The following is an 18,559-nucleotide window of genomic DNA, read 5'->3' as shown; positions in this document are numbered from 1 at the left end:
GCCAAAGGGACATATTTTAAAGGGGCTTAGTTCCTTCTCTCCCAGGTTAATGAGGAGGAGTGAAACACATAAATGCTGTAGAAAAAAAATTTGGCCCTGGGGGAGCTATTTGCTGTAGCATGCAGATGAGGTATGACCTGGCTTTACTAGGCTGATCTGGATCATCCTCAGCCCACCTCCCCTTGTGTGAAATAAAGCATCAGGACCATTTTAAAGCAAGCCTCTGACGAGCTCCCTGCCGGCAGTGCTGCTTGTGGTAAGCAGCTGCTCATCATCAGAGTGCTCCACAGCAGTTACCACTCCTCTGCCCAGGCTTCCTACAGCATCTGCCTCCTGAAGGGCTCAGAGGAGGAAGAAAGCAGGGGTGACAATACAGAGTGCTCTGAGGAGCCAGGAAAACACGGACTCAAAAGCAGGAGGGAAGAAAGGCTTTTAAGAGCCAAGTTTTCTTACATTTTCTTTTCCTTTAATGAGTACAAGCTTGCTTGGATCCTCACATCCACACAAAGGCATGTGGGTAGTTGCCAAGTTGGGTTTGTGTGTGCAGCTATCACAGAGCTTATGGGGTAATGGATCCAAAAAGGGATTAGACAGATTCAGAGAGGGTGAGTCTGTGGTGGCTGTTAAACTTGGTGGTCTGGACACAACCCCAGGCCTAGAAAACCTTTAAGTTGCTGATTGCTGGAAGCCAGGACAGGATGCCAACCAGAGCCTGAGTCTCTGCATTTCCCATTCTTAAAGATCTTCCCTAAGCATTTTCTACTGCCTCCTGCTAGAATGCTGACCTAGACAAACTTTTGATCTGACCGTGTTCTGCCAACTTCTTGTTGTTATTCCCATATATAACATGGGCACCAAGAGTGGGGAATGAGCTTAGCTGTCCTCCTCAGTCCCAGCAGCATCCCCAGCATGCTCAATGCTTCTGTTGGATATGTGTTCCTCACATGTGCTGGCTAAAGGCTGGTGGCTTCACGTGTTGAAGAGGAATTCATAAATCTGTTACTGTTTTCACAGTCCTAGGTTAAAAACACAGTCTTTGCCAGAAACAATAGCCTTTTCATCTCTCTAGACGTGAAGTGGGATCCTGCTGACTTGCTTTCTGCCATGAGTGCTCCTGCTCTGTCAGAATTTCACTCTAAGGTGAGGTCCCATCCCTGCAAGCAGTGATTTATGAGCCAACAAACAGGCAGAGTGTTTGCATCTGGACCAAGGTTCCTGGGACTCTTCATGGGACATTGCTGACATTTGTTTGATTTACAGTAGGGTAGGAGTCACTGCCTCACCCATGGGTATTTCAAAGACAAGGTCACTAAGCACGTGGTACAATGAAATCCCCTCCTTACAGGGGCAGAGATGTGTTGTCACAGAGAGATTTTGTCTGCCTTCCACTGGCACAGGTACATGGCAAGCATAGGTTGCTGCATGTGAAGGTGAGAGGCAGACCCTTTTCCAAATCCTGGGGCTGGAAAAGGGCTGAAAACCAGACATTTGAGTCATGTTTCTAAATCTAAATTATCCCTTAAACTTCCCTATCCTACACCCTACAGAAGATTTATATTTGTGCTCCTGATCCATTGTCAAGCTCTTTGCCTGCTCCTTTGTCCTTCTGCATGTCTTTCTACTGGTTTGCCTAGATTGCTTCAAGATATGTTCCCCTAGTCCTGTCTCTGAGTGCTTGCTGGCTCTCTTCTCCCCTTCCACCAACACTCTCAAAAAATATTGAGGTAACTGCAACAAAGAAACTTCAGAATTTATGTAATTTGATATCTTATTCAAACAGGTTTTGTGTTGTATCCACCAGTTCCAGGTGCTTGGTCACTATTTGTTCGGGGCCAGGGCAGTATTTACCCTTTTTTACATGTATGGTTTCCACAGCATGGTGAGGCATGGATCTAATTCTATGTCTGCTGCATCAATTTTCCTCCTTATCTACTTTCAAAAGACATCCTGCTTTCTCATTTTCGTATCATCCAGTGTGTTCACTGACAGCCAACATAAAAGGGGAAAAGAAAGTATAGCAGGGAACTGGGATTTAAATTGAATTTCTTGAGGGATTTTCTTTAGGCCTGAAATGAGGAATGGCTGAATTACTTGACACTTCAAAATAAATTGAGCTTGCTACCTTTTCCCAGAATTCAGAGCAATATTGGTTTAGCTGCTTTATATTGGCCTGGCAGGCCTCCTGTGTGAACCATTCTGTTCAGTCTGGCTGCAGAGAAGCTTTGATTTCATCCTCAGTTGCTTCCTTGAAAAGCCCTTCTCCCTTTCACTTCCTCTTTAGTTTCTCCCATCTATTTTAAAGTTTATAATGGGCAGATTTCTACACAAGAGAAAATGTGGAATTTAGGATAAGGAAGACTATGCCAAAACAGGGACCAAGAATTATTGGAAGGAAATTAAAAAACTGAAATGACAGTGCACCCTCATTGTACATTTTGATGGCCAGGGCAATGGTATCCAAGGCAATACTTTATTGTTCCAGGTCACTTTCTGCTGTAATTGCTTCTGGGTGAAAACAGCTTCCCATGTACGACGCTCTGTTATATAGAATGGCATAAAAGCACCTGGTAGTGTCAGCCCCAACACTCCAAGAAACCAATATACCACTGTTTCCTACTTCTGATAAGGATCTGCCTATAGTTGAAGAGATATCAAAAACCACATTTAATTTGAGAAAGGATACCAAGAAGTTGGATGGAAGATAGTATTTCAAGATATTAAAGAGTTGCACAAAAAAATTCAAGCAGAATTCAATAACCAGAATTCAATAAACTCTCAATTAGTATCTCCTAATGCACAGCACATGGGTAGACAGCTAATCCACATGGAGTTCTTCTGCCTCCCTCCCTGTAGGTGTAGCACTCTGCCCAGGCATGTCATGTTGTGGGACTGAGGCTCAGCAAAGCCTTCTGTAATTCATATTTCATTTAAGTATCCAAATTTCACACATAAACCAGGAAAAAATGATCTGGTAAAAAAGAAAGTGTGAGGGTCTGTATTTGTGGATTCTGGTCTTATTTGTTCAGTTTATACCAGGAAATCTCATTCATGAGTGCCAGCTCTTCAACCATTTGGCCCCTGCTCTTCTCTGGCTCATAGATCATCACCAGGATAAAAAAATCCTGCAACTAGAACTTAACAATTCCACTGTGAAGCATGAATCAGAAAGGAATTCACAATTCTCTCCTACACCTCCATTAGCTCTACAGAGCTAGTGAAAATTGTTTGTTGCTAGCAATTTTTTTAAGCAGAAGTGAGCTTTGCAAGACTTCTCAGAAAGGAATCTGCTCTAGACATTTAAGGCTTTGTTTGCACACTTATTTTCCTGTTTGTTATTGCACTTTGCAGTAGTTATTGGTGGTGTGAAATATGTGAAGGTGTTATGTGTCAAGCACAGCAAACAGCATTTTGTGACTTTATTTCATGAGTATTTCTCTTTGTTCTTGTGAGAGCATGTGTCAGTAATGCCTAAAGCAAGTCAAAAAGACTCCATGATGCTCAGTTCTTAAAGTACATTAAAAGAGTATTTTTTTCTCCTTTCTATAACAACAAGTAAATTACTTTATCTCACAAACTGGGCACTGTTTCTCCTGCAGATAAACCAGGATTGTCCTGTGTTGCATGATATGAAGTGATGCCGAATGTGACTAGGTTGTAAGAGCAGATGAAAACCTCGGGTTTACACAGGGAGCAGAGTGAAGCATCTTCAATCCACTGTGCCACCATCATGCCAACTGCAGACCAGACTTTAGGCTGCTGAGGGAAAAAGTCCCACTAACATCAACAGAATATTTTGCCTGGGTGTGGAATGCAGAGTCAGACTCTTTGTTCACTAGGGAAGGAAGCAATGCAACAGTAAGAAAGCTGTTATGTAAGTTATTTATTGCTGAGTTTAGGGTTGGTTAGGATTTGTGCCAGGTACTAAATCAATTGCTGGTCATGGAAATTTTATTTTTAAGCATTTCTCTTTTGGATGCCCCAAAAATTGCTTTATCTGTGAATTATTTTGAAAGACCGTGACCAATAAAAAATGTGTGAATCATAAATCAGAGACAACATGTTCCTGCTGGAGACTCTGAGAATATAAAATAGGAAGCCAGAATTAGGACTGCTAGGAAATAGGTTCCTGTTTCTTCTACAGGTATGGGCAAGCATAAAGCCAAAGTCCTTGCTTTTCAAGGGAGTTGCATCAATTGTTCCACAAATTGGAACAATGGATTGCAAAGAACTCAGGTTTATGTATCCAAGCAACTTCTCTGCATCCTGTGTATATTTTACCTTCTTTACCACTCTGTTCTGTGCTTTCCCTTTGTAGGATATCCACAGACAGCTTCCAGCTCATTTGTCCTGCATTTTGCACCAATCTTGCACAACTCCTTCCAAGCAGCACTGGAGAGGACAAGTCTAAGATACTCAAGGAATCTCTTGATCCCCTGTAGTGCAAATTTCTCCAGGTTGAAGCCTGAGCAGAAAGAGAAGAGCCTGCCAGCAAAAAAAGTCCAAACATGGAAGCCAGTGGACATTACACCCTTTCCAAGTGATTACCTCACTCAGTACACCCTGCTGCTCTGAGGGGCCTTGAACCCATGGAAACCTGTCCAGGCAGGGAAGCATGCTACTGCTTGGAGGCCTGCATCTGTCTGCCAACAATTGGCTCTTGTGTGAGTAAAGCAATTGCTAGGATTTTTACAAGGTGAGGGCTAGGAGAATCTTACTCCTCCGTTTAAGCACCTGGATTTTGGGTGGTGGGTGGAAATATTAAGTAATGGGAAAATAATTCTGTTCACATGGTATATGTGTGTGGGTGGCAGTATTCACACCTCCACTTACAGCTTCCCTTGATGTCTCTCTCAGACATGCTGGATTATCCCCTGAATCAGCTACCTTTTTCCACTGACTCATGTAGATTTGACTGATCTTAGGGACATCCCCAAAGTAACCTGCTGTAGATAATTCCAAAATGACCCTTGTTGTATGGTTGCTCTAGCCAAAAGTGATGAGGAAGAAAATACTCAGGTAGGTTTGCATCTACACTTCTTTTTCCTTACTGAAGAGCTGCTGATCTGAGGTGGGCACTCCTGGAAGACTGTGATTTTCTCTCCAGTAAGCTGTGTTGACAGTATCTCCTAACAAGTGGTGCTTTTGGCCTTTTCTCATCACCAGCCCCAGCAAGCACTGATCCAGAGCAGATCCCAACTCTGATCAGTTTTTAAGAATCAGAAAGGAAACATCATATCAGCTTCTCATTGTCTCTTCATGGAATATTTTGTAGTCCTTCTTGAACAGCCATGCCTCGCAAAAGCTTGAACAGGCTGGTCCTCACTTAATATTGTAGGGCCTAAGTAACCTCTTACTCCTCTGTAGGAACCTGTCCACTTACTTGGAGAAACAAAGCTTTAGCCTTGGGGTAATGATCGGGCAGGTGGTGTTTGTAAGGGGAAGACTGAGACTGTAACACCTTATTTGTTTTCCTATTGTCTTGTGACTGTCACATGAGACAGCAATTGGCAGAAGAGGAGAAAGGATTGCAGCCCCAGTGCACTCATGAAAAACATCACTTTGAACATGTCTCCACCAGACTATTCTCTCTTCCTTACAACTCAGCATGCTAAAGTCAGCCTTCTGTGTTTTGTACAATTAATGTTATGCTTTTATAGCTGGCTGATAAAGAGCTGTAAAATTGCATATTTTCAACGAGCAATTTAACATGTCCTTGTGTAAGTACCTCTTGTAAGCAAAATGCAAGTGCAAAATAAACCATTACCTCAATTATTTTGTGTCTGTGCATGAGTTACTAAATGACTTTGTGGTTATCCCCAAGCACATATACCAAAAAAGACAAAGTATGTTTCTGAGTGCTTGTTTCTCTAAATTGCCAGTGAACTGACTACTTGGCTATGGTTAAATGCATGCTTTTGTGCCTTATTGGTTTCTGAACTGAAAAGTTTTTCCTGCTGCAAAATTAGAGTCCCACGGCCTGATTTCAGCATTACACATGAATATAAACCTGAAGTGCAAATATGTTGACATTCACTGGAAATTGAAATCCTGCTTGAATATCTACCGGTATACAGCATCTTTTCTAGAGCAAGAATCCAGTCATACCTCCCAGGTTGAGCTCCTCAGCCATGGGGCTCATGATTGGCTGCTCTTCATGCATGGCTGGTGATGGGCACTGTGATGCCCCCAACCATCATCACCAGCTGTTTCATCTGAGCAGTGGAAGATTCTACAGTCAAGCAATGCTCAATCCCTGTGACCCACCAAAGTTAATGGTAAAGCTCCCATAGGGAAAAAATGGACTCAGAAAATGTCCCAGTCTTAGGATGTGCTAGATGTTTCCATTTTCATTGAAGGTGTGGGTGTCAGCCATTGAAAGAATAAGTACTTATCGTTAACATGGACAAGCCATTTTTTAGTATAACTTCAAAAATTTCCCAATGACAAGATTTTAGTTTGCCTTTTTTTTTCTATACGTATATGAGTGAAAGGGACATTCATGAGATCTGTAACGTCTTATCTCAAAGAACTGAAAGGAATGAAAGACCTATTTACAAGACCTGATGTTTGAAGTTCTGAAGGAGCTCTGTACACCCCACATTTTCAGCCAGTTTCACTTCCTGTGATGACATCAGATTCTCTTGGGTTAGACAGAAGAAAGCTCATCATAAACCCAACCCAAACAAACAAAATACACACAGAAAAGCGTCATCCACCAAAGAAAACAATAATGGAAACACTTACTTTATAAACTTGATGGACATTGCCAAATCGATCAAACTTGGAATATATTTAATTCATCATATCCACTGTTTGGAAGGGCTCCCAGACAGAATAGATATTTGTGATTGTCATAGCATCAGTGAAGAGTACTGTACAGGAATCAAATTCTCATGAGGAAGAACTCAGCTCCCAGATGTACATTTCCCCATAAAGGCTTCTATTCTTATTTGACTAAGTCGGCTATAGAATTTGACAACAGATTTCTGTAATTGACCAAATTTCTATTAATTGGTTTGAAAGCTGAAGAAAAGCTTCCTGTAAGAATAGGAAAGATTCCCATCTTTCCCTGTTTGGTAGCTGAATTATGCTGATTGAAGTTAGGACATGTCCCTTCAAAGTTTCTTTTGACATCCCAGCCTGAGTATTCTAATATCCGCAGCCTTGTTGGACAGGATTTGAGTCACTTCTATTTTGCATCTGTTTATAGATTGGATTTGCCTGAAGAAGTGCAAGTGCCCAGAGCCACACAGGGCACCTCACTAAAGGTATAAATTTGCAGCATTAACTCCAAATTCACCATCACCATTTTGTGCAGACATGCTGAAGCTAGGAATTCTAACACAAATAAACACACAGGCACCGGGCAGTAAGTTATTGTGTGCTACAGTCAGACACCTCTAGCTGTAGTGACTAAAAAGATCTTGTTTGGTAGATGTTGTACAGGACTTTGATGAGCTGGTATATTCCAGGCTGAAGATTAGAAAATACACATGCCAGAAATGCCCTCCTTTCCTGCTACAAACGATCTACTTTTACATCTACTTCTTCATAACAGGGTTCTCTTTTAAAAGGCTTTCTAGCAGTGGTATCAGGCATGAATTTATGATGCAACTCTCCTAGGTGGAGCTCCCAGGCAAGGCCTGTTCCTCATGTGCAGCCATCTGTTCCCCATCATCATAGCTGCAAGTGTCCCTGATGATGCTTTTATGCCCTGGGTGCTGTAATTCATCATCTGGAGAAAAAGAATACCTTGGAACTGCTCTAGTAAATGCACTGCTACAAAGGGAGCTGCAAAGTTTAAAACCATACATATTAGGAGGATGAGAGGACAAGGAAGAAACTTCCAAGGAAGGAACCAAGCTGATTCCTTAAGCTTCCTTAACCTAATATGTTTTGGCAGCATGGCATACAGCACAGTCTCTGCCTTTTCAGCCTCCAAATTCTTGGACCTCTTCCATGCTTCCTCTCCAGATGGTTTGAAAGCTCTATCTCTGCCAGGTGCCACTGGTTCATCACACGAAGATTTTTTTGTGCCACATCATGAGATGGAGTGTCAGGGAGTTTCACCTTCAGCTCCTCTAGTTACATGAGGCTGAAAGTCTTGAGGGAGCCCAAGTGCATCCTACATTGCGTGGGGTCCACCCAGATCATCCAAGATTACCCTTTAAATAAAAGCACATGCCAATGACACTATTAGCACACTCATTTTTCTCCTTCACACCTTCCCAACCCATGGATTAATGTGTGATAAAAACAATACAATCTAGCTACGCTTAATATTATTTAGGCACAACTATTAAAACTTATCCCAAGACTCCTTGGAAGGAAAGCTGAGGGAACAGGCTAGTATAAACAACTGAGGAAAGCCTCCTACAAAGGCTGAGGTACAGCTGTATCTTCAGCTCATCACACTCCCCACAGAGAGAGACACTATTTCTCTTTTTTCCACTATGCTTTCTAGAAGTAGACAATCAACTGCCTTGTGGATCTGGCTGATGGACCTGGCCACAGAATAGAAGAAGACCGTACTTTGCCATCCAGGAAGAGCTCTGTACACCCAAAAGACTTTCTAGGAAATAAATCCTGCCCTTGCTGCCACCCTTTATCTCCGTTCCCTGCCCTGTGACACAACAAAAGCAGGACTTGTTTCATGGATGAGAATCAAAGACATTTGGAAGGTTTTCCAGACATTTTAATCAACAGCTGTAATTTTCATGGAGACATGGACAAGATGTTCCAAACAAAGAACAAAAGTAGAGGTAACCTCATTTGTAATGATGCATTAACGAAAAGATTTTTTTAATGTGTTCATTGGCAACTTCTCTTCATTCCCACTGAAGTCAGAGCTAAAGTTTTCACTGGGAGCTGCCATGACAATGTAAAGAAACAAAAAAAAGCCCCATGTCATATCTGAAAATTATATTTAAAATCTCAGGTGCTTGGAAATGGAAGTTGCTTAATGAAAAAAAAAATCTCCAGAAAAGCTGATATTCCGTATAATATTTGAGTTTATATAAAACATATTCACAAAATCTTCAGTTGCCTAATCTTTTTGTTTGTTAGATTTTTGTTGTTCAGTTTTCTTGTGGTTTTTTTTTTATCTTCTCCTCCCTCTGGTTTCTTCCACAAAGTTCTCTGTAAAAGAACATATTAAGACAAAATAGAGAGACCAAGATCATGGAGAGGATATTGAGAGGCACAAATGCTGCTTGGAAAAAAAAAAAAAAGCCTTGCTGAAGGTTTTCAATGTCCTTCTGTTCTTTGTACCTTCAGAAACCTTCTTTATCTGTAATAACCTGGTACCAGAGCCTCAATTGATTAATAGAAAAATATTTTTATTTTCCACAAAACAAAGTATCTTAACAAAACTGTTTTGTAAAACCTTCTCAATTTTTTTCATGGGATGATTTTTATGTGAAAATAGAAAACAGTGGTTTATGTAGGCTGCAGTAAGTCCAGAAAACCAGTTTTGTGAAAATGGTGATAGAAAAAGATTCTGCACATAATAATGCAAACATATTTTTTTATTGCTATACAAAACTTCTTTGTATAACACTAGAGAACTGCCTCTCTCCAGTGACTTGTGAGATGACTTTTTCTTCATTGCAAATATTCCCACGGACATAGAAAAGCAGGACTTGCCAGTTCATGAGGTTTGGTAGAAATGGCAGTATTTTGGCTGCCACAGCCTATTGAAATTCTGTGGCTGACCAGTGGAATAGTTCAAAAAGGAGAAAAAGAAGCCAAAGACAGTCACCCAAAACCACTGAACTGTAGCACATCTGGGAATGCATACGAATAAATACTGTACATGAATCCTGGCACATTCTGGATCAACAGTCCTTCAAACTGGGATGTCTCCTTTAGCTGGTGTACCTGTGTATGTGTGTGTGCACTAACACTGCTGGTGGTGGTAGGCAGCCATCAGCAGTGCCTATCTAAAATCTGAGGAATTACCATTCTGACAAAGAATAAATAATTTCTTCCTCTTCATCATCATTCCAGACATCAATGTCCCCTCTGACAACAGCTATCAAAGGTGTGTTGCATTTTTTGCACTTGAGCTTCTCTGGAAAGCTAACAGGACCATTCTTGTCTCCTCTTCTAGTTGTATAAGCAATCACAGTAATTATATAACTGATGAAAAACCAACTTTCTTTCAGGAAAAATGTACACAAAATAATTGAAAGAAATGAAGGGCGATCCAGAATACATATTTTTCCTGAGAAGATAACCCAATGTACCCCAAACATAAGTTAAGCAAAAAGTCTATGACAACCAGAAGAAAATAAACTCACTGCATATCATGGTCTGGCTGCATTTAGACAAGAAAACTTCTCCCACCAAATCCAAACTCTGCAATCCCTGCATAAATCAATGACATCACCTTTGGTGACTCACTGCTTACAATATTTATATTCAGCAGGCTGTCTCCCTCGTGGGAAAGTGTCTGCACTGCTGAGACCCATAACTTATTCTGATCCTTGTACGGGAGATAAAGAGGATGTTCTCTCACCTTGCCTTAATTTCACACACTTTGCACGATATCCCAGCAGGATTTCTTTCTCCATTTCATGACAATGTTGAACAGAGCTTTGTCTGCTGTGAAGCTTCAGCTTATGCTGTCTAGGGAACAGCATAGAGAAGAACATATGTGAGTGTGCACATGTTCCTGGGCATGACATGAATCATCTCAATAGACTGTTTTAACATGATGCACTTAGATAACACAAAGGCTGAAAGATAAGCACTTACTAAACATGAGATGGCAGTGGTGCGTGCAAGATTAATTTTGCTTCAGTCTGTGAAAGGATGATGATGCATTCTTTCAATACATACTCATACATTTATTCTCAAATACTCTCTTGCACATTTTTGTTATGTTTTCCCATTATCCAAGCTGGTTGCCCCAGGCTCCCTTTATAGACAATAAGAAGAAACAAGTATTTCTGCAGTGCAATTCATCTCATCTGAAAATAGACATCCAAAATACGACAGCTGAATCACCCTTGAAAAATACCCTTCAATCATTTACACCTGTACAAAATACAGTCGCTTGCCTTGATTTGGCTCACACACAATTGCCTTGTGTGAATGGCAAGATAAAAGACAATCCAACTCATTCTTCCCCATCCCTCTCTAGACTTCAAGGCTATGATGTGTGTTATCGCTGAAATATTTCTGGTAGATGCAGAAAATGCCAAACTGGAAGAGAAAATTGTAAGCAATTTTCCTCATTTCTGTAAATCATTGAATGCACCTCATTACCTTTATGAAAAGCTCCATTTTCTAAATTTGTGTCTATTCTTGTTTTCCTCTTTGGGCTGTTAAACTTCTGCAGCACCATAAATACTACATGCTTCTCTCCCTCTTTGCACTCCTCTTCTTGATTAAAAATCTCCATCAGTGCTCACCATTGAAGAACTCTGGCAACAGATTCTAGATGGCCGTATTTAAAAGCAGTCATAGCTTCATATTATGTCCTAATGACTAAAGTAAATTATTCTATGTCAAATCCCACCCAAAAAATATTAATTAAACACATTTTCTGTTTTCTCTGTGGTTCAACCTAAATTTTAGCTCTTACCTAGTACATCAACAGGAAAATTGAGTATATAATGTGCCTCATAAGGTAACAACTATAGCAAGATTTAATAATAATTTATATTCCTACAGATTTGTAAAACCTAAAGAATCTTAGACACGACGTAATGATTCCAGATTCACACCAGAAGGACCAAATTCAACATCTGGATCATAATTTCATCCAGAGTAAAATCTTCAAGTCATGAAGCTTCTGTGTGCATGTGCTGGGCTGGGGAGCGTGTGTGCAAGATGATGTGCATTTCTGAAATGGAAACACCAGGCAATTTTATGATTTTATTCATAAAATGTGGGAGAGAAAGTTGTGTCCCACACACCTAAATAAAAATTAAAAACAAAATAATATTATGTTCATCTGACTCTTTAAATGTTACTGCAATTTTTTTCTGCCTATGTTATTTATAGAGTATCTGTCACTGCATACACCAGCTGCATAACCACTGCTATTTGGGTATGATCAAATTAAAGTCTTAGGACTAAGAGAGGTGGCCATTAAATTCTGGGGAGGAGTGGGAGGGGCCTGGAGCTGAAAAATGGAAGTACTTTGCATTATGAATTCTTGTGACTACTCTTCCTCAGCAAGTGTCCTCACTTCTCCTCAAAGCAGGACTGTCAAGGCATGCCTGGCCAGGTGCAGTACGAGTGAGACAGCACTTGCCTGGCATGACATCACAAAGGCCTCCCCTGGCAAAAGAGCAGTGAAGAAGCATTGCTCTCTCTGTCCTCCTTTCCAGATGAAAATATAGTACATTCATGCCAGAGGAGAACTCCCAAAGACCGACAGACCTGAAGAAAACTTGGACATAGAAGCTGCTAGTGGGATCGGCATGCTACCTGTCTGACCTAGGAGATATATCTCGAGCAAAGATCAGGAAAATAAACTACCCTACTGGAATGAGGCATCCCCTTCCTTCTGCTTGTTTCACAGAGATTTCTGTTTATATTTTGAGATATTGTTAATGAAAATCAAGGCTAGTTTGGGGCAAGCCCCAGAGAAGGGCTGCTTCTCACTCATGAGCTTTGGTTGTATACAGGGAGAAACAGGGAAGGCTGTTGATGTTGTGCAAGTGGGAATTCAGAGAACAAAGATTGCCTCTTCACACAGAGCTGCTGTGCTCTCCCTGTACTGGGTGGTCATGTCCATGTTTCCATCACTCTGTAGGGACAGCCTCTAGGACAGGTTAAAGGCACCTGAAACCAAGCTCCTCCTGAATGAACTGGCAGAGCCTGTGGAGGTTACTTCTTTCCTGGAGGAGCTGTATCAGCAGATCAGCTGGATAACCACACACTTCACCTGATTCATTGACTAAATCTCCATCATCCTGGAGCTTAAACTTCTAACTTAGGTGTGGACACTGACATACAGGAGTCTGAACTTCCTAGCAACTCAACACCTTGGTCTGACAGCAGGGTCTGCCAGGAGGCACTGGCCTAGGTGTGCTCTCCAAGCCATAGAGAAGGAGCAAAATGTCTTTCCTTACTGGCATGCGTCACTTGAATCAGTAACATCATCATACAGAGCAAAAGTCATGAAGATATTTCTGATTCCTGCCTGGGTTCTGAAGAATATGGAGCACAATGATTCAGGTAACATATAGCCAAAATCATCCAATCTAGTTCCCTCTAAAAATGATCCTGCCAATGATAGGGCTGGATACAGGGGAGCTGGAAAGCAGGACACAGAATTCTCTAAACTTCTTGATTTTATAAAAGCGATTTCCAAGGAGAAAGTAAAGAAATTGGATAAATCCCTATCAAGAGATCTTTGGAGTAATGGGCTGAGGGGAACACAGTGGGCATGCAAGGGTTCCTCCATGCCTTGTCCAGAAGGTATGATTCCTCAAACAGAAACACAGAAAGTGAAAAAAATAGCCATATGAGGAAGGAAAATGTAGTCCTTTAGCCTTATCTCTTTAGAGACTCTTATCTCTTCTATCCTATGTATTTTCAGCTCAGTGCAGAGCTCTCTTCTCCCCTGTTCAGAAAGAAGATCAATTGATGCCACAGATAAAAAAACTACACAGAATCATCATTCATCAGAATATGTGCCGCTCTGCATCTTCTGCATCTGAGCAATTTCCAGAGGGTCCAGAAAAGACCTTGATCCCGGCATGTCAGATGCTACAAAAACCTGAGTAAGAAAGAGTCTCTGGCCCAGTGGGAGCAGGGAAAGGCTCAGAAGCAAAGGGAGATAGCGTGAGTATATAGGAGTGGCTAATACTAAGATGACAAAACGAGAGTTTAGATTCCTAGCTTGAAATAAATAAATAGAAGTCACTCTTATCTTCCTAGTGAAACTCCTGATAGAGATAGGAGTTAGAGATAGTAGAAAGCTACCTGCCATGATTCCTTTATAGATCTTCAATACCAAGGACATAAAGCAGCCAGGAGTAAATTCAAACACTTTCCCAGTGCAGCTACTGGCATTGATTTAATTTTCAATTCTTTTCTGATTGTCCTGTAAGATTCACAAAGCAGCATGAAAACTTCAGAGGGAGAGACAGAGGCATATTTAGGTTACAGTCAGGCTGAACTGCTCTGAGATATCACACATGTTGCAAAGAAAGGATTTGCAATTCATTTCACCTGCCTTTGGATTGCTAGAAGTCATGCATGTAGTCAGGGCTAATTGGCCCTTTATGGATTGTGAGAGAAAGGCATTTTGAGAAGGTGATTCATCCTACCCCTGAGATGAATATCCTGCATGAGTGGCTATCAGCCTCTGGTGGCTGCACAGGAGCTGGGCCATGGCTTGTGCTGGATGCACAAGTCCTTAGCTGGTCAGAGTCACTCCAGACAGATTGAGAGGAGCCCACGTACCCTGTCAAGAAGAGTTTGCACATCTGCAATTTTTTATACCTAGAGGAAAATTCCTACATCAGTCAGTCCACTTTCTCTGCCTGCTCTTGTATTTTGGCTACACCTATCGTTAAATTTTTCTTCCTGTTCTCCTGATATTAGTGCAATTAGCCACTACCAGAGAAACAGTTCTAGTGGGAGGTGAGGGACGGGATGGGGGAAGGAGAAATAAAACACACTACATGCAAAACCATTTCAGAGGCTGAGAGCAAAAAATCAGAGCACAGGCAGAACAGCCTGAGTGTTTCTGTGAGCTTGCAGGCACAACACAAGTAAACATCTGAAAGACAAAACTACTATCAGCTCAGCATAGAAAGCAAGCTGCCAGATCCAGAAAAAAATGAGAGTGAGGCCCAACTTAAGCATGTGTGTGCATGCTGAAAAGAGCCAGAAAATCTCTACAAATGTCACCATCCACTCTGGTTTGATATACGCGCCCCAGAGGCCAAGAACTTGACTCTCAGGTCTTTTTTTTGTGCAAACTGTGACATCTCAGACTCACATTAAGAGCTATCTATATGTTTTGGCTCAATATCTGCACCCAGTTACGTTGGTGGACAGAACTTCGGATTCACACCAACCTAACAGAGTTTATTTTGCCATTTGTCTGTGTTTAGTCTTCATATTAGAAATTAAGTCAAGCAATGTAGATTGGGATGGAAATTCCTTCCTGAGGACCAGGGCTGTGTTCTGTGCAAACCACCTGGCAGGCACTGAAACACTTTTTTCAAAAATTACTAGTGAGAAATCTAGCTACTCATTTTTACCTAAGTATCATCATTGTTAAGCTGTGCATTGCCATGGGCCTGTCATTTAAGATTTCTGCTGGATAAGAACACACCCCAAAAGTAATGAGCTCAGTTAACGACACTATGAACTCATCAAGGATTTTTTTGAGCTAAAAATATACTTTCTGTGATCTGTTAGTGAAACCATCCTTCCTGTCAATGAACCAGGGCTGTGGAGGGATGAGTTGCATGAGTTTCCCAGTGGAGTGTTTCCCAGCCCATGCCACAGCACAGGGTGAGTTGCACAGAGCCCCCTTCCCTGGCTCAGGAAGTTTTCCAGTCAAGGCCATCTCCCTCAAAGGATTGTTGGCATTTGGTGTGGCATTGGCTCACAGCTTCCCTCCACCTGGGGGAGGGTGGAGGGTCCCCACTGAGCCCAGTGGGTCTCTGTCAGCTCTTTGCTGCCTCCTGACACAGGTTGGCCACGTGAAGGAGCCTGTTTTATCACACTCACCACATGAAACCCAGAGAGGAAAGGTAAACCTGGAGTAGGTAAAGTCATTATTAATCTCATGGGCAAATGAATCTGTCACCACCGATGAGAGATGTCTCTGCCTCTTCTGAGTTCTTTCCTGATTTACGCTGAGCACAAGTCACTCAACCTCTATGGGGATATGACTCAGCACTGAATTTTGGCACAAGTTGCTCAGATTTAATTATAATTGTGAATTGCAGAGCTGTTGGGGCCCCAATTCTATTGATAATTCTTCTCACCACATAACCAGGTTTTAACTCCCTTTGACCCCATTGCAAAAATCCTCATTCGGACCAGTACTTCTCTTCTGAAGGATAAAATGCATGTGTTTTTAGCAGGTTTCTTTGCCAAAGGTCTCTATAATGACATTTCAGACATGAATTGATAAATCCATACTAAAGGAAGGGAAAACACTAATATACTGTACCTCATGGAATAAAACAGGAAAAACAGAGCTCATTAAATGCTAGTTAAAGTGTGATAGTAGGACCCAGTGCCCTCACTTTTGTGTACATTCATTTTTTAATAGTTTTACTCATTTTGACCCCCAGTCCTAAATTCTTCACATCAATAATTCAAGTTTTCATAAAGAAAACAGTAAATTTTGAAGGAAGAGTGTGACTCAAGACAGCTACAAGAAAATAATCTCTGGGCAATTTTTTATCTTTTTAGAACCAATATAACTGAACTATTGACAGAAAGAAAAGAGAAAATTAATGGATCTCATATCAGATTTGAGTGGAAGACAACTGGCATTTTCAGAAAACCATACAAAAATTGGCATTTTTATCTGACATTCAAAGCTTGATGTTGGATTGTTGTTCTCTCACCTCGTATTTTCATGTTAAACAGTGATTCTGGAAGAAGCTCACCAGGGTCAAACTGCCTGCTTGCTGCTTCTGCTGTGCTCTCTTTGCAGCAACCAACTTACACCTGCTTGTTACTGTTCTGACACTGCAGATGTGATTTTCTTTTCTTCTTCATGTCTTCTTTTTTTTTATTTTTAATAGTACATCAGTTTTGAATGCCTCTTGCAAGAGCCCTCAGACATAGCTGTGTGAACGTACGAGCAGCAAGATTTCTCAAATTCACAAAACATTTATATAAATTCTGGGTTTGTGAGTAACTGAACTTTGAGGAACATTGTCAACAAATTCTTCAGGCTCAAATTAAATGGGAAGATCAGTAACACCCCCAGCCCTGCAGGAGGAGAGGAGCAGCAAGGGCTGCAGAAATGTGACAGAGGTGTGGGACAGTCCTTTCTAACTCAGAATGACACAATCCCAGGGCTTAAAATTAATAGGCTTACAGGCAGAAAGACTGGCCTAATTCTGGACTTCTCATGAGTCTAATTTAATTCCTAGAAGTGAAGCTGTGTTTGCTCAAGCTTGGCTCCAGACCAGCTTTTCCAGAAGCAGTCAGGCACCAGTGCATTTGTCAGAGTAACTTTACTCCCACTGATGCTAGTTACGTGCCTTTTGAAAATCCCACTTAGGGTGAGTGCAAATCTTGCCCCAAGTGTGCCCACTTGGGTTTATTCAACTGCAATTGCAGGTCAGCTCTGCTTGCACCAGAGTCCTTCCACCAATCCCCTCACTTTCCTGGCACAGCAATGATCTGTATCCCTGATGTGAGGGTGGTAAAATTAATTCTGCATATTGGAAACTGAAAAGTGAAGCTATTGAAGAGTAAGAATGCTATGAATCAGTTCTCTCAGTGAAGTGATACTAAAGCTAGCTCTAACTTAGGAACAACTTGTTTATTCTTGAGCAAGCCCCTTCCTCCCTTGCTGTTCCACATACAAATACCTGTATATGATGGCAGCATGTCTGTCAGTTCAAAAGGACCCAGTGTCACATCAAGCCACAACCCAGCACAGACTGAGAGCCTGCATGTGAGCAGTGCCAGGGCTCTTTTTAATGCAGGGAACCTTATTAGTCTGAATATTTTGAACCACAGAGCCATCTAAATCTGCCATTGCTGACTTGTAGTCATAAGCAGTGCAATGACATCTTCCTTTTTTTCCCCTTTAAATTAGTATTTTGGCATAAAAAAGAGGAAAAATTATAGAAGTTTAGCTTTCATGCCCTAAATAAAAATTTACCCCTGGAAGACACAGTAGCAGGAGTAGGAGCAGGAGCAGGTTAGTTTTTGACTAACCAAACAGCTTGTATTAGTAAATTCTGGAATAACAGCATTACAAACCTCAAGAAGCTGGGAACCTCATATACTGATTCTCCTGGGCCTTTGGAGAAACTACAGAATCAGGTCAGAATCCTTAACTCAGACCTATCTCAAGACTGAACTTCTGAATCTTAAATTCCTCTGCTTATTATTTTTTATCCATATTTGTATTTTCTGTACCTAAGAGTGCATTATTCCTAGCGATGACATTACTTTGTCCATTTGTTTCCAGCTGCAGTCAAAGGCAAGTGGTCACCCTCTCAGCCATGATTTACTGAGTTCTCAGTGTCCCCTGTGATGTCCCCTTGGGCTGTTTATAGCCTAAGGAAATCTCTCCCTGGAAAAGTAAACTCATTTAAAGAGCTAATGATCATTGAAAACTGCCAAACAACTGCCTGGGAAATAAGGAGCCCAGAGGTGAATAACAGATACACACACTGACTGTCTCTTGATGAAGCAGGACAAAACTTCCCTTTTACTTTCATCCTCAGTTCTCTTGTTCACAGAAATAGGAGAGTTGCAGAATAGCTAGGAATGAACTGCCACCGTGTGGCCAAGTCACAATTTTAGCTACCTTTCTAGAAATCTTCAAGAGCTGATGCTGTAAGTGACAGTCCCCAGCACTGAATTGTGGAAGGTTTGTGCT

At 41.3% G+C, this 18,559-nt stretch overlaps 1 protein-coding gene and 1 long non-coding RNA gene across 2 annotated transcripts in view; both read left to right on the top strand.

The window, feature by feature from the left end:
• RNASEH2B (ribonuclease H2 subunit B) overlaps window positions 1–5,761 on the top strand; it is a 62,565-nt gene extending 56,804 nt beyond the window's left edge. Inside the window, exon 10 of the mRNA XM_005482400.4 lies at window positions 4,316–5,761. Coding sequence (XP_005482457.2) covers window positions 4,316–4,408 — 93 coding nt within the window. The 3' untranslated portion in view covers window positions 4,409–5,761. The remainder of the gene's footprint in view (window positions 1–4,315) is intronic.
• Window positions 1–18,559, top strand: part of LOC141728210 (uncharacterized) — a 584,197-nt gene that overhangs the window by 302,328 nt on the left and 263,310 nt on the right. The window lies entirely within an intron of this gene.

This window comes from Zonotrichia albicollis, chromosome 2 (genome assembly GCF_047830755.1).
Source record: "Zonotrichia albicollis isolate bZonAlb1 chromosome 2, bZonAlb1.hap1, whole genome shotgun sequence".
In the NCBI taxonomy this organism is placed as follows: domain Eukaryota; kingdom Metazoa; phylum Chordata; class Aves; order Passeriformes; family Passerellidae; genus Zonotrichia; species Zonotrichia albicollis.
The sequence above is the reverse complement of the archived record's forward strand: the minus strand, read 5'-3'. Positions and strand labels throughout refer to the sequence as shown.